The sequence below is a fragment of the Carassius carassius genome, chromosome 29 (genome assembly GCF_963082965.1).
Source record: "Carassius carassius chromosome 29, fCarCar2.1, whole genome shotgun sequence".
NCBI lineage: Eukaryota > Metazoa > Chordata > Actinopteri > Cypriniformes > Cyprinidae > Carassius > Carassius carassius.
In genome coordinates, this window is record NC_081783.1 from 525211 (window position 1) to 542165 (window position 16955).

General features: G+C 39.1%; 1 protein-coding gene and 1 pseudogene across 1 annotated transcript in view; both read right to left on the reverse strand.

Moving 5' to 3' along the window:
• Positions 1-10123, reverse strand: part of LOC132109301 (E3 ubiquitin/ISG15 ligase TRIM25-like) — a 59153-nt gene extending 49030 nt beyond the window's left edge. The window contains exons 1-3 of the mRNA XM_059515311.1: positions 9467-10123; positions 146-241; positions 1-66 (exon numbers count right to left, since the gene is read on the reverse strand). The exon at positions 1-66 is cut by the window's left edge and continues 168 nt beyond it. Of these exons, the coding sequence (XP_059371294.1) occupies positions 1-66; positions 146-241; positions 9467-10060 (756 nt within the window). The 5' untranslated portion in view covers positions 10061-10123. The remainder of the gene's footprint in view (positions 67-145; positions 242-9466) is intronic.
• LOC132109372 (E3 ubiquitin-protein ligase TRIM62-like) lies at positions 787-1360 on the reverse strand (annotated as a pseudogene).
• Positions 10124-16955: the final 6832 nt, after the last annotated feature.

The following is a 16955-nucleotide window of genomic DNA, read 5'->3' on the forward strand; positions in this document are numbered from 1 at the left end:
CTCAATGGAGCGGATGAGCTCAGTAAAGATCCTCTCACTGTCCTCCACTGCTGTCTGTGCAGAGCGCTGTTAGGACACACAGTGATTCAGCTTCAGTGAGTCTGAACTGAGACGGAGACAAACTTCTCTTCTTCTCCAGACTCACCTTATGAGACTCCACAGTCTCTCTCAGCTGCTGGAGATCTTTCTCTCTCTGCTGGATTCTCTGCTGGAGCGTCTTCTGTGTCTCCTTCAGCTGCTTCTGCAGGACAAACAGATGATAGTGAATCTCACAGAAAACTACTGGCACTAAATCATCATGAACAGATCAATCCAGTAAACGTAAGGTGAGGCAGTTTAAAGGTTACTTATCTAAACTGATAACAAATGGCTGTAGTTTCAAACTACAGAAGAGATGATCGGTTACAATTATCATACATGAATTAGTAGAAGTGTAAATATTATTAAAGTGAAACTGACACAGACATAGAACTTCACACTGACCGGGTTCAGCAATTTCACTAATGGAAGTTTATATTTATTATTTCTATTATATGTCAAAGAACAGGTCAATAGTGTAAAGATTGTGTTGATAAAGGTTTACAGTTCATTTTCAGCCAAAAGTGAAACTCTTCTTTTAGCTCCTGTTTATTTCTGCTGCAGTGGGAATGCTGTCAGCTGTTAATATGGTGCCGATATAAACACATATGAAATGAGTGTCATAGTGTCAATATTTCATCAGTATCTCGTGTTAAATACCTGTTTCTCTGTCCTCTGTGCTGCAGCTGATACAGTGTCGTGGTTTTTATGGTCATCCATCGTACACAGCACACAAATACACTTCTGATCAGTGCGACAGAAAACCTCGAGGATCTTCTCATGTTTCTGGCAGATCATCTCCTGCAGTCGTCCAGTAGCATCAGTCAGATTGTGTTTCTTTCCTTTAAACCAACTCTCATGTTGTTCGAGGTGATTCAGACAGTAAGAGTCCAGACACACCAGACAGGACTTGAGGGCTTTGTATTTTCTTCCAGTACAGACGTCACATTGCACATCTCCAGCTCCAGCGTAACAGTCAGCAGAGAGTCTAATCTTCTTCAGTTTCTCCACCACTTCAGCCAGCATGGTGTTTCTAGCTAAAGCAGGTCTTGGACTGAAGGTCTGTCTGCACTGAGGACAGCTGTAGACTCTCTTCTGATCCTCCTGATCCCAGCAGTCTGTAATACAGATCTTACAGTAACTGTGTCCACAGGGAATAGCCACTGGATCCTTCAGGAGATCCAGACACACTGGACACAAGAACTCATCCTGAGAAACTCTGGCTTCTGCCATTTTACTGCAAGAATAAAGAGACACAGGCACACAACAGCTCAACTACACTTCAGTTTCTCTTTTCCAGAACTCACGTGCTTCCTGTTTCCTGCTTCTGTGTTTGAGTCACATGAGTAAAAGAAAAAAAAAGAAAAGCTGATTCCTCATTCCCGCTCCTATAGTCTCTCTCTCTCTCTCTCTCTCTCTCTCTCTCTCTCTCTCACACACACACACACACACACACACACACACACACACACACACACACACACACGCACACACACAAACAAACACTCACAGACACACACACACACACACACAAACAAAGAAACACTCACACACACACACACACACACACACATGGCAGGTCTTTAAAGTTTACAGTCTCTGCACTGGCTACCTATTAAGTTCCCTATCAGTTACAAAATATTATTACTTACCTATAAAGCCCTTAATTGGTTAGCTAACTAGTCTTCTGCCATGCTACAAAGGCAGTTTCACACTGAGCGCAGATATATCTGATCAAGTGCATATTATTATTCTTTAGCTTGGGGATTAAACAAATCATTTTTGCTTGGTTGGAACAACCAGATAGCAGAACGACATTGAATCAATGTTAATGCATCAATCTAATTATCATTGAATCAATGTTGAAATTTAACATTGATTTTTCGTCAGGTTTGCATCATGAAATAATATTATTTTAGAGAAGAAAAATAGATTAAGATAATCATCAACAACTTCAAAACATATGACCGGATTCACAGACAGGGCTTAGCTTAAGCCAGGACTAGGCCTTAGTTAAATTAGGATATTTAAACAGCTTTTATAAAACAAATGTTTGTGCAATGGCAATGACATTTTAAGATCTGTCGGAGCAAGCTATTTGCAGTTAAAACAGCTCAAGCATGCATTTTAATTACAAAAATACGCTTAAAATACAACGTACATACAGTATATGATAACATGAATGAGAAAGTGACTTAAACAAATACATGGAACAGTTTATTCTGAATTACTAAAGCAAATGCCAGGAGAAAAGCTTGTAAAATTTACAACATATTACAAATGCACCCTGCATCTGCAAAATAGAAGTAAATACAAATGAAAACTCACAATCAAAGGCAGAAACACTAAAATACTACAGACTGAAACATTACCAGTTTGCTGTTCTGGACTTGAAGCTACTTTACTGATTCAAAAAAGATGTCCTTGCTCCTCATTAAACAGATGTTCAGGACCAAGCAAAGATAATCTCTGAGGCTTCCTTTTTCTCAGCTTTCACTTTTTCTTAGGCATCTAAAGTATAAAAACAAACAGGATGTTAAAACCGCAATATGTTGTAAAACATTTGATTGGGAGTAGTCTATTACTGAAAGAAGGTGGGTCCTAAATATCTATAAATGTGACTTAGTGTACAACAAAATCAAGTGCAAATTGAAATGATAATTCAATCAGGGTGGATTCAGATTTAAGACATAGAAATACCTGCATGTTACTTTGAAGCCCTTAAAGCGGTCATATGATTCGATTTCTATTTTTCCATTTCTTTCGTGTGTTCTGTAGCTATTTGTGCATGTGTAAGATCTGCAGAGTTACACAAAAGGATTTATTATAGATGTGTGTGTATCTAAGAGAAAGCAAAAGCACTTTATTTGTTCTTCTGAAAGTAAATGCAATGAGGACTCATTGGTTAAGATGTATTTACAACAGAACAGCAATACACAGATTGTCAAATTTGTGCAATGCATTTTATGAACGACAGTTTCGTGAACCTAGGAGCGTACACGACCTGTGTACTGCAAACACATACAAGCTTCATCACTGTGTCTGTCACACCACGCTGTTCCTCTTTCAGTCTTAAACTGATGGTAAGACTCAGGACATTATTAACTGTCTTTACATTTATTAAGAAAAATGAAGCTCATGATTATGGAAAGGGGCTTGTATTTCCGATGTGCTCTTGTGGTGTTCGGCCAATCACAATGCACTGTGTCAGCTGGCCAATCAGAGCAGACTGTGCTTGTCAAAACGTTTGAGAGAGAGGCGGGGCATGGAGAACCTACAATAATGTTCAGTATTTGAAATAGAATGTGTTTTTTAACATTAAATAGCGATTTTTATAATTCATATATAGGTATATATATATATTAGATATAATTCATGTGTGTGCTCATCACCTGTGGAGGTGGAAGTGTGAAGCCACTGGGATGTCCTGACATGAGCTCTTCTGTGATGTCACGTCCTCCCTGATTAGGGTCTCTGATCCTGAGCTAGAGACACATTTAGCACACGAAACAGAAGAAATGAGAACATTGCTGAGATAGAGAGAGATAGAGAGAGAGAGAGAGAGAGAGAGAGAGAGAGAGAGAGAGAGACATGGAGCGATAAAACTGATCTGAATGATCTGAAGTGACCCTGAAGACATTTGTAATGTTTCAGATGATTTTTGTTTCAAATAAATGCTGTTCTTTTGAATTTTCTATTAATCTGTGAATCCTGAAAAATAAAATCCTTCACAGTATCCACAGAAACATTGACTGTTAACATTTATATTAATCAGAAAATAAGCAGCAAATAAGGATCATGTGTTACACTTTCACTTTGATTACAGCAATAAAGTATACCTTAACAGATATTAACATAGAAAACAGTTATTTTAAAATGGAACTAATCAAATAAATGCAATCTTTGTGAGCAGAAGAGACTTACTACAAACTTTTCTACAAATTCTACTTAAAATAAACCAGATTTTCAGTCACTGCTCAGAATTAAACACAATCATCATTAAATCTGATTCTGATTCACTCAGTTTTATGAACATTAACATGACAGTCAGGTCTGAGAGCGATAACTTTTCTTAGATTACATGCAAGGTGTTATTATATAGCAAAGCTGTCCTCTTTAGGAAGCTCAAACAAAGTAGTTTCACCTTCACAATGAAACACACAGCATCTCCACAACATGCAATACTACAGGAAGAATAATAGTTCACCTTCTTTCTTTAGACATATGATTCGCTAGCAAATTATTGTTAATTCAGAATTAATTCAAATTAACAACCTTGAGTGATTAATTTATGATACAGTGAGAGATACAAACACTATCTACATGAGATAAAGACATTTTAGGAGAAACACACATTCAAACAACGGCCACAGAAAGCACTGGAGCTCCAGATGAAGAAGACGGATGGATGCCTTACCTGCCTGCGTTTCCTTCTGGGCGGGGCTTGCTGAACATGAGGGGGTGGGGCCTTCAGCTGCTGGGGGGCGGGGTTCATGATGATGGGCGCCAGGGCAAAAGGGGGCGTGAACTGGGACAGAGCATGGTAATACACCCCAGCTGGAAACAAAAGTGCCACAGACATCTCAGACTTTCTCAAAATTACAATCTGTGCAATAACCCAATTCAGATTCACAAATCTCTAGGATTAACCTGAGGTGAAATCTCACAAAACAATGAACTGCAAGTGATTCACATGATTACACACACACACGCACGCACGAACTCATGCGCACACACACACACACACACACACACACACACACACACACACACACACACACACACACACACACAGACACACACACTCACACACACACAGACACACACACACACACACACACACACACACACACAGACACACACACTCACACACACACAGACACACACACACAGACACACACACACACACACACACGCACGCACGAACTCATGCGCACACACACACACACACACACACACACACACACACACACACACACACACAGACACACACACACACACACACAGACACACACACACAAACACACACACACACACACACACACACAAACACACACACACACACACACACACACACACACACACACACACACAGACACACACACTCACACACACACACACACACAGACACACACACAGACACACACACACACACACACACACACACACACACACACACAGACACACACACTCACACACACACACACACACACAGACACACACACACACACACACACACACACACACACACAGACACACACTCACACACACACACACACACACAGACACACACACAAACACACACACACACACACACACACACACACAGACACACACAGACACACACACTCACACACACACACACACACACACACACACACACACAGACACACACACACACACAGACACACACACACAGACACACACACACACACACACGCACACACACACACACAGACACACACACACACACACACACACACAGACACACACACACAGACACACACACTCACACACACACAGACACACACACACACAGACACACACACACACACACACACACACACACACACACACACAGAGACACACACAGACACACACACACACACACACTCACACACACACACACACACACACACACACACACAGACACACACACACACACAGACACACACACTCACACACACACACACACACAGACACACACACAGACACACACACTCACACACACACAGACACACACACTCACACACACACACACACACACACACACACACACACACACACACACACACACACACACAGCACCCTCTTTTAGTAAACACACAATCTGTAACCGCACAACAAACAGCTACGCTCTCATCTGTATACGAACTGGTGTTCTGTACAATAGAATTGTTTTAATGTCCACACAATAACAACAAAACATTGTACTTTTGTAAAATAATGAAAGCAAATGTAGGTCTCTGTGAACTTTTTTTTTAAAGCATTCTATATAAAGATATATATAAACTAAAACTCTGTGTTTCACTCAAAGACATGAAAAAAATATATGTTACTTTTAAATAAAGCAATTCAAATGGAAATGAATGACTATAAGTCGATCAGAAAAATATTTAGTCGAGGGCAAACCATCATTTACATAATTTATAAAACTCTTTCTTCACCTTCTACAGGAAGAACATGAACACACTCAGAGAGTTTTTCTGCTTGTTTTCTCACTCCTGTATCTATTCCTAACACATTTCTAATATGATGTTCTCCATGATATGAGATGATGATGGACTGGTTTCTGAGAGCAGATGAATCTCCAGGACTTTACCTCTGTCTGAAATCTTCTTGAGATCCTCTTTGCAGAAATCCTCCAGTTTGTCTCTCAGCTGATGGACAGATTCTCTCAGATCATCAAAAGAGAAGAGAGAAATGAAGGGATCATCATTTACGTCTGTAGATTCAGGAGGTGCTGAGAGAGACTGGAAACTCTACAGAAAACAGAAATCAAAACTCATCAGCTCCACACGTCACCCAATAACCTGCACCTGTATTGTTCTTGTATAGTCACTCTAAACAGTGTTGTATGAGAAAAAGCGTCTGACTTGTCTGATTTACTGCACACACACACACACACACACACACACAGGGCGAACAGCTAATTAACATTCAACATTCAAATGAGCATACATACAAGCTGATAATATTACAGCAACTTTATCTGGGTTTGAAGAGTAATGAATTCCAAAGATGCTCTGACTCGATGTTGATTGGGAGTTTCTTCCCAGTGGGAAGTGAAAAAGAGCTAAGAGAGACATCATGTGAGATCCTAGGATCTTTGTTGAATGGAAAGTCAATGCCGAAGTCCTGGCATGTGCTGAGGGGTCCAAGAGAGTTGTAGCTCCTCCCCCTCATCCTCTTAGGATCTAAATCAGTGGTCTCCAACATGGTGCCCGCGGGCACCTGGTAGCCCGCGTGGAGTCTCTGAGTCGCCCGCCGAGCACGTTCTATAAATAGCCTGAATTGTAATCTTTCTTTTTTTTTTTATGATAATGGCATAAAATGAGAAAATAACTATTGGTGACATTTTATATACCATTAAAACATAATAAAATAATTCAATAATTTAAAATATTTAGAATCTGCACGTCTCTCTCTCTCTCTGCGTCTCGTGCGCGCACCTCTCTCTCTCTCTCTCTCTCTCTCTCTCTCTCTCGCTCTGCGTCTTGCGCGCGCGCACCTCTCTGTCTCGTGCACGCACCTCTCTTGTTCTCTCTGCGTATCGCGCGGCAGAGGAGCAGCGTTTTAATTTAGTTAAACACAGATATTATGTTGCTTTTCTAATTTGACATGCAAGTATGTAAAGTATATCATTCAGTCACTATTTCATATTTATGCCGTTGTTCTTTCTCCCTTTCCCCCCGTGATTTTGTCTATATCGCGAATATAAGACGACCCCCCATTTTTTAGGACAAAAAAACTTGTCTTATATTCGGGTATATACGGTAATTATATATTCAATTGTCATAATATTTAACAATATTACTGTTTGTTGTTGTATTTTTCAAAACTTGAAACTGTGTGTGTGTGTGTGTGTGTGTGTGTGTGTGCGCGTGTGTGTGTGCCTGTATCAAACAAGTAGCCCTCAAGACTATTTTATCCCTTCAGGGAGCCCTCACTCACAAAAAGGTTGGAGACCCCTGATCTAAATGAACCGCAGACTGAACGAGCTATGTGTTGAGCCCACCAACATATATATAATATATACTCTCAATTAGATCATCCGAAGATGAATTCATAGAGACCAAACATGATATATGTAAGGTTGCATGAATGAGAGGTTCTATCATAAGCATGCATAAACAGTATACAATACAAAAACAATATGTGATATAGAACAGTAACAACATACACAATGACCCGAAGGGCATGTGTGTTACTCCAAAGAAACGTTTTCCTATGAACTATTTAGAGAAGAGTCCATTTTTATGGGCATTGTGCGTCTGTTTTAGAGAGACTTGTGTAAGGGCTGCCCTGCCCACATTCCTTTGAGCCATAAAACTAGTGTTATCAGAAAGTGTGTCTTTGGTTACCCTGAAACCAAAAACCTGTTCGGCCTTTTTGAGGTGTTAGTTGCATGGATAGATGAGGGGGCGTTAGATACTATTTGTTAAATATAACAAATAGTTGTTTGTCTGACTGGGTCAAATGCTACATACCATAGATATTACCAGAGCACTCAGCAGTTTAAGTAAAGAGAAAACTCGGTTGATTTGGAGAAATCTGGTTTGGAGAAGGAACAATAGGGCTTTTCACACTGTGCTTAACCCTGGGTTATCATCATTTTAAACACTGCTTTTACCCGGGGGAAAGAAACATTTCACACCTGTAATTTGTTAGCACCGCTTTTTACCTGGGCTTATGAAACCTTGCTCCACTGCATTTGCAGTGTTAACCCCACTATGATCCTGTTCTTCTAGATCTGTGTTACCTGCAGGAACTGGATGTGATCCTGTGTGTGTGAAAGCTGCTCCAGCTCAGCGTCTCTCCTCCTCAGATCATTGATCTCCTGCTCCAGTCGCTCCAGTCGTTCTTCAGCTCGACTCACTGCAGTCTTTTCCTGATCTCTGATCAGTTGAATCAGCTCAGAGCGGCTTCTCTCAATGGAGCGGATGAGCTCAGTAAAGATCCTCTCACTGTCCTCCACTGCTGTCTGTGCAGAGCGCTGTTAGGACACACAGTGATTCAGCTTCAGTGAGTCTGAACTGAGACGGAGACAAACTTCTCTTCTTCTCCAGACTCACCTTATGAGACTCCACAGTCTCTCTCAGCTGCTGGAGATCTTTATCTCTCTGCTGGATTCTCTGCTGGAGCGTCTTCTGTGTCTCCTTCAGCTGCTTCTGCAGGACAAACAGATGATAGTCAATCTCACAGAAAACTACTGGCACTAAATCATCATGAACAGATCAATCCAGTAAACGTAAGGTGAGGCAGTTTAAAGGTTACTTATCTAAACTGATAACAAATGGCTGTAGTTTCAAACTACAGAAGAGATGATCGGTTACAATTATCATACATGAATTAGTAGAAGTGTAAATATTATTAAAGTGAAACTGACACAGACATAGAACTTCACACTGACCGGGTTCAGCAATTTCACTAATGGAAGTTTATATTTATTATTTCTATTATATGTCAAAGAACAGGTCAATAGTGTAAAGATTGTGTTGATAAAGGTTTACAGTTCATTTTCAGCCAAAAGTGAAACTCTTCTTTTAGCTCCTGTTTATTTCTGCTGCAGTGGGAATGCTGTCAGCTGTTAATATGGTGCCGATATAAACACATATGAAATGAGTGTCATAGTGTCAATATTTCATCAGTATCTCGTGTTAAATACCTGTTTCTCTGTCCTCTGTGCTGCAGCTGATACAGTGTCGTGGTTTTTATGGTCATCCATCGTACACAGCACACAAATACACTTCTGATCAGTGCGACAGAAAACCTCGAGGATCTTCTCATGTTTCTGGCAGATCATCTCCTGCAGTCGTCCAGTAGCATCAGTCAGATTGTGTTTCTTTCCTTTAAACCAACTCTCATGTTGTTCGAGGTGATTCTGACAGTAAGAGTCCAGACACACCAGACAGGACTTGAGGGCTTTGTATTTTCTTCCAGTACAGACGTCACATTGCACATCTCCAGCTCCAGCGTAACAGTCAGCAGAGAGTCTGGTCTTCTTCAGTTTCTCCACCACTTCAGTCAGCATGGTGTTTCTAGCTAAAGCAGGTCTTGGACTGAAGGTCTGTCTGCACTGAGGACAGCTGTAGACTCTCTTCTGATCCTCCTGATTCTGATCCTCCTGATCCCAGCAGTCTGTAATACAGATCTTACAGTAACTGTGTCCACAGGGAATAGCCACTGGATCTTTCAGGAGATCCAGACACACTGGACACAAGAACTCATCCTGATCCATTGAAATTCTGGCTTCTGCCATTTTACTGAATGAATACAGAGACACAAACACACAACAGCTCAACTACACTTCAGTTTCTTTTTCCCTGAAATCATTCAAGTACTCCTCGCCATAGACATATAAATACCTAGACGCCTCATTGGCCGCTTTGAGCCGTTGCCGCGATACGTCAACGCGTCCGCCATGTTTAGTGAGGGCAAGACTGCCTTAAAAACAAATGAAAGTAAACGGGGGAGCTGCGGTTTTTTCTGAATAATAACACGATAATGTACACATTTATCAACCGATTTCAGAGGTTTGTGCTCTACGTGCAGTTAAAAAAACTATGCCTCCTTATTTAGTTAGGTTTGGAAAATTATTAATTTTCGTAAGGAATTGTGAAAGCTCACATTTGTCTCACTTGTTGATTTTTTCGGTTTACAATTCTAATGTTAATTTAGTATAACTGTGACACATCCATGTAATGTAATTTGAATGTACATTAGATTAAATGTAGTTGTTTTATTGCTTTCTCTGTGTTCAATCCCAACATTTTTCTTTCTTTTTCTCTCTCTCTTTCTTGTGTCTCAGGTCAGAACACAGCTCATTCCCTTTGACATACTGGGATAAAATCTAAATAATACATCTTTAAACACTAATACTTTACTATCGTTGAGAAAATTGAATAAAACAAGTAAATACAAATAAAAGAGTGACACACTTGTATTCTGCTTTTCATTTTGATAGCACTATAGCCTGAAGATGAACTCCACAACAAATAATAACACATGTAACTGATGAGGCTTTATGGATCCAGTGAAAATGAAAATATGCACTGATACAGTGCACAGTACAAATATAGTAAAAGTGATATGTTATATTAAAAAGTATATGTAGTACAACTTAAAGTAAAGTGAATAATATGAAAAGCGAGTACAACGGTACAATAACATGACAATAACCGGTATGTGATATAATAGATTTATAATAGCATAAAATTATATGTATAATATGTATAATACCATAATAAATAACTGAACAACAATAGGTTAATAATAGCAAGAAGAATATGTAATATCAAGGGTGGAATAATACAGAATAGACAAAAATGAAGAATAAATTAATAGTAAATTAAAGAGTAAAATAAAATATTTTGAAATGTAATTTTAAAATACTATGTGTAATAATTATTAATCAAATTAAGACAATTTATGACACAACTCAAAAAAATTGTTGACATGAGTTCCAAATTGTGTTTAATTAATGAGCTCCTTAAGTATAATATATACATGTACACACACATACATATATATATATATATATATATATATATATATATATATAAAATAAAAATCCTCTGAATCAATCTCAGCTCAAGATACACATTTTATTTCAGTTTTCAGTTCTGTCTTTCTCTGGGAATAGAGTGGTTTAGTTGTTAAGACAAAACCTGACAAATAAAGATTAATTATTCACCGCTTCCCTCAAGATTTTCTATTTTATTCAATTAATGAGTCAAATAATGTAAAAGACTTGATAAAGCTTGATATTTTGTTCTATAATGCACATTACACACACTCATGCAGAAAGTTCCTCTGTTTTTCATTTCTAGGCTATTTTCATCATGTACCAGTAGTTTTTGTGTAAAGACACACGTAGTACATGATCAGCATTTAACAGCCTGTGCAAAGCTTTTTAAATGCAGTCTATAGTGTTAGAATATGAGCTGGGTCATTCTGTCGATTCATTCAGGACTGCTCTGGGTTTAGTACAAACACAACACTAGTCTAGGGAGGTATAGTCTTGTCTCTTGGAAATGCAGAGAACAGCTTTCCTCAGCTTTCCTTAAGGCTGTCTTTGTCCTGTTTGCAAATGGATAAAAGGGAAGAAAAAAGAATACATAGAATAAGTTCACAGTTTTATGAAAAACAATGAAATCCTTATAACCAAGTGATGATAAACTTAATCGGTAACACTTTTGAATAACGGTCCATTAGTTAATATTAGTTAACTACTTTAGTTAACATGATCTAAGAACAATCCTTCTACAGCATTTATTAATCTTAGTTGATGTTCATTTCAACATTTACTAATGCATTATTTAAATCAAAAGTTATGCTTGTTAACATTAGTTAATGCACTCTGAATTAGCATGAACTAATGCCGCGTTCCAAGCAACCCGTAACCCGTGTTTTTCCAACCTTCTACCCGTGAAAGTGCACTGGAACAGCAGTCAAACCCGTGACTTCCCACCCGTGAACTCGTACTAGATAGATGTACTCCGAGTTACGAACTCTGACGTCACATAGCCTGCGAAACAACAATGGCAGCCTCTGCGGATAATATTGCCTATGGATGCAGTGTTTGCGCAAATTGTGCACGTTGAAAAAAAGATTTTAGGACGATATAACATTGCAATAAAATTAATAATCTAGCTACAATTGCTTGCGCTCAGGAAGTTTGGCGTGACTTGCCTGGAACGCTATAAAGTCGTGAGTCGTGGTTTGAAATCGTGACTTACGGGCTCAAAAACCTGCCTGGAACGCAGCATAACAATGAAAAACTGTATTTGCATTAACTAACATGAACAAAGATGAATAAATACAGTAATAAATGTATTGTTCATTGTTTGTTCATGTTAATTAATGAATTAACTAACATTAACATTAAGTAACTAAAGGACTAGTATTCTAAAGTGTTACCACTTAATCTTTGTAGATAAGTAACAGTAGTGAAATTAAAGAGAGAAGCTTTAGCTCCATCATTAATCTAGACAGTCAAAGGGCTCACTCTGTATATTGTGTTCATAACACCATTTAGTTTATTATATAAACGGCAATAGAAGTTAAAACGTAATAAGAATTCATTTAAAATCCTTATAAAGTCTCAGCTTTCACTGCTAACTACGTTAGCGATATCGCTAGCTATTATTAATAGTCTGTCCCTGGTGGTTAATTAAGCTGTCAATAATGTTAAAAATGACCAAAAAACATCGAGAAAGAACAGCTGAGTCTTACCGGTGAAAGATAACACCCCGAGATCTGTTTTTATTATCGTGTGACGGTTTGTAGGTGTCCAATCTGTCGATGAGTCAGGTATGTTTTCTTCTGTCCTGATGTGAGAGTAATGAGAGTTGCCCGCTCCAATATGGCGGCGACGTTGACGTGCGGTCGAGCGGCCAATGAGGCGTCTAGGTGTTTATATGCATAGACATCATATAGGTAGACGCCCAATCGAACGCTACTGCCTATTGGCACGAACGAGCCGTGGAGCCGCCATCTTGGACCGGTCGCCAGCTCCACTCAGTGTAACTTGTTTGCCAGGTGCAAAGAGCTGTCAGCGCATTTAATTAATCATATCTCACTGAATACCTAACTGATTTTGACACGGGTTTTTTTGCTGCAAAGTTCATTCATACAGCTATGATACAGGACACATGATTCAGCGTATTTTAATATTCATAATAGGCTTTACAGTTACATATTATATTCTGATATAAGATATAAGTGACCAGACGCCCAAAATCTAAATATGTGAGGTAGAACATTTATAAATCACACACTATAAATATGACAAAGAAGCAGAAACAGATAGTTGCAGTAAAATAAGATATTTTAATACGTTGAAGAAACAATTAATTATAATTTGTGACATATACACTCTCTCTGGTTCTCTCGCTCTCTCTCTCTCTCTCTCTCTCACACACACACACACACACACTTCTCCCTCCCTCTCTCTCCATCTCACACCCACACACACACACACACACACACACACACACACACTCTTCTCCCTCCCTCCCTCCCTCCCTCTCTCTCCATCTCACACACACACACACACACACACACACACACACACACACACACACACACACACTCTTCTGTGACTGTTGACACCTTAGGAGCTTGTATTGCTGAAGCCTGGCGGATCACCCTCTCTGCAGCTCTCAGCACCTTATAATAAGAATACAAATAATACATATTTATACAGCGCTTTACACAGTACTCAAATACACTTTACAGAACAGAGAAAATATGAACAAAGCAACCTTAATATACATTACTTCCTGATATCACGTGCGCAAACACAAATAACAGTTATTATGTTCTGTCGAACAATGTATGTATTAACTTCAGATTGGATTGTGTTGGTAATAGGCACTTAACGTTACCTAACGCTAAAAGTGAGTTTCGTGCATCTAACAAGTGCTTTTTCGAACTTCTTTCTGATCTGAATAGTAATAGTAAGTTATGTGGGAAACACTTGAGTTGAGGGAGGTAACGTTACATAGTCTAACTAATGTTATCTAGCCAGGATTTCAGTACAGTACTATCAAAGATCCTTGCTCCTTCTCAATTATCTGGATTTAAGGACACACTACAACCAATAGTACAACAGTAATGTTAAATCTTAATTGTGAAAAGTATTCCCGAGCCGTACTTGCGATGGTCCGCCGATTAGAACGGGAAAATGCTGCACAGTGCTCTGGTATCTTAACTGCTGCTACGCAACGAAACTAGGAGTACGACCGGTTCAAGATGGCGGCCGCAAATCTCATCGCCCAGCGGCCAATAGGGCGTCTACCTTCTTCTTCTTCTTCTTCCCTTTTTTTGGCGATTCGCACCAATTTCGCGCATTACCGCCACCTACTGTGCACTCGATCCAGAGACTCTAACCCCTTTCCCCATCTTGTTCTCTCTCCCCTCTTAGTAAATTTATATTGCTATAACCAGCGCTGCGTGTTCAGCTCCTCTGGTTTAAAAAAAATATATATATATATTATTAATAATAAAAACAAAATTTCCTTTCCTCAAATCCTATTAATTAAACCGGTGTTCTCTAAATATTTAAACAATGCTTCTCTGTTGTTACTCTGTACTGGGTTTAGTAAGTATCTCAAGATATTACCAATCTCTTTACTCTGAACTTCTTCTATTAACTTTTCTCTCTCTTCTTTATATTTCTCACAATACATAATTACATGCTCTACCGTTTCATCTCCTCCACACCATTCACAACGTCATGTCGGATGCTTGGATATTAATTGCATCGTTTTATTAAGTCCTGTATGTCCTATTCTTAGTCTGGATATTATGTTTTCCTCTCTTCTACTTCCACCTGAGTACCTACTTTCCCCCACTTTTGGCTGAATTTTATACATATGTCTTCCTTTACGTCCTGTTTCCCACTGATGTTGCCATATTTGATTTATTTGTTTTTTAATTATAGCTTTTATTTCATATCTACTGTATGGTATTTCCATTTCTATTCTTGTGTCCTGCATAGCCTGCTTTGCCAGCTTGTCTGCTGCTTCGTTCCCTTTCACCCCCACATGAGCTGGAACCCACATGAATATGACCTTTACCCTTTTTTGCTGTAACATATATAATTCTTGCAGAATTTCCACAACTAAATCTTGTCTAGTGTCTGACTGTTGTGCTTTAATGCACATAAGAGCGGAACTTGAGTCTGAACATACCACCACCTCCTTTATTCCTGCCTCGCTTATCCCTCTTAATGCCATCATTATTGCAATTAACTCCCCTGAAAACACTGATACCCTATTCGAAATCCTTAATTTTCTTGCTATTTGCATTTTTGGTATGACAAATGCTACCCCTACTTGTTCATTATCTGGATTTTTTGATGCGTCCGTATATACTTGTGTTATATTTCCATACATTAACCTCATTTCCTCCCATTCACTCTGACCTTCCTTTTGTCTCTGTTCCAGCATCTTTAAATCCACTGCAGGCTGAGGCAAACTCCACAAAGGGACTGCTGACAAAACCACTCTTGGAGTAATACTTAACTCTTTTATTTTCAACTCCTTTACCAAATCTCCAACCACCCACCCAAAACTAGTGCACTTCCTTTTTTCATACTCCCAACACTGCTGTAGTACCCTTAAAGTGGGATGTGATTGTTTCTGTCCCATTAGGTTTGCCCAATATACTGCCGTTAACTGTTGTCGTCTTAGCTTGAGAGGCATGTCACTTACTTGTACCTGCAATGCTGAAACCGGTGAGGACGGATATGCCCCACAACAAATCCTTAAAGCCTTTGCTTGAATTCTCTCTAATTTATCTAGATGAGTTTTTGCTGCTGATCCATATACTATGCTTCCATAGTCCATTACCGATCTGATTAATGTAATGTAAATTGTTTTCAATGCCAGCCTGTCTGCTCCCCATACTTGCCCCGATACACATCTCATTATATTCAACACTCTTTTACACTTATCCTCCATCTTCTCAATGTGCCCTTTCCATGTGAGTCTGCTGTCTAACCAGATTCCAAGAAATCTTATTTTGGATACCCTTTCTAATTTGTGATTATATAACTTTAATTTTATCTCCTCGTCTCTTATTCTCTTATTAGTGAAATAGATTACCTGAGTTTTTTCCACTGAGAATTTAAACCCCCACTTAACAGACCATTCCTCAACTTCTTGTAATGCTTTTTGCATTTTACGCTCAACATACTTCATATTCCTCCCTCTGTACCACAGAGCTCCATCATCTGCAAATAAAGATCTGCAGATATTTTCCTCCACTCTCGTAAACACATCATTTATCATGATTATAAAAAGCAATGGACTAATGACACTCCCCTGAGGAGTGCCATTCTCTATCATCCCTTTTGATGATATGCTCTCTCCCACTCTCACCTTAATTGATCTGTCTTCCAGAAATTCTTTAATCCAATTATACATTCTCCCTCCCATCCCCATATTTTCCAATTTCAGAAGCAACCCTTCTCTCCACACCATGTCATACGCCTTTTCGATGTCAAAGAACACTGCTGCCACCATCTCTTTATTAACCAATGCCTTCCTAATATCTGACTCCAAACATATTACTGGATCCATTGTTCCTCGTCCGCCCCTAAATCCGCTCTGATTTGGAGATATCTTATCTCCTTTTTCCAGACAATA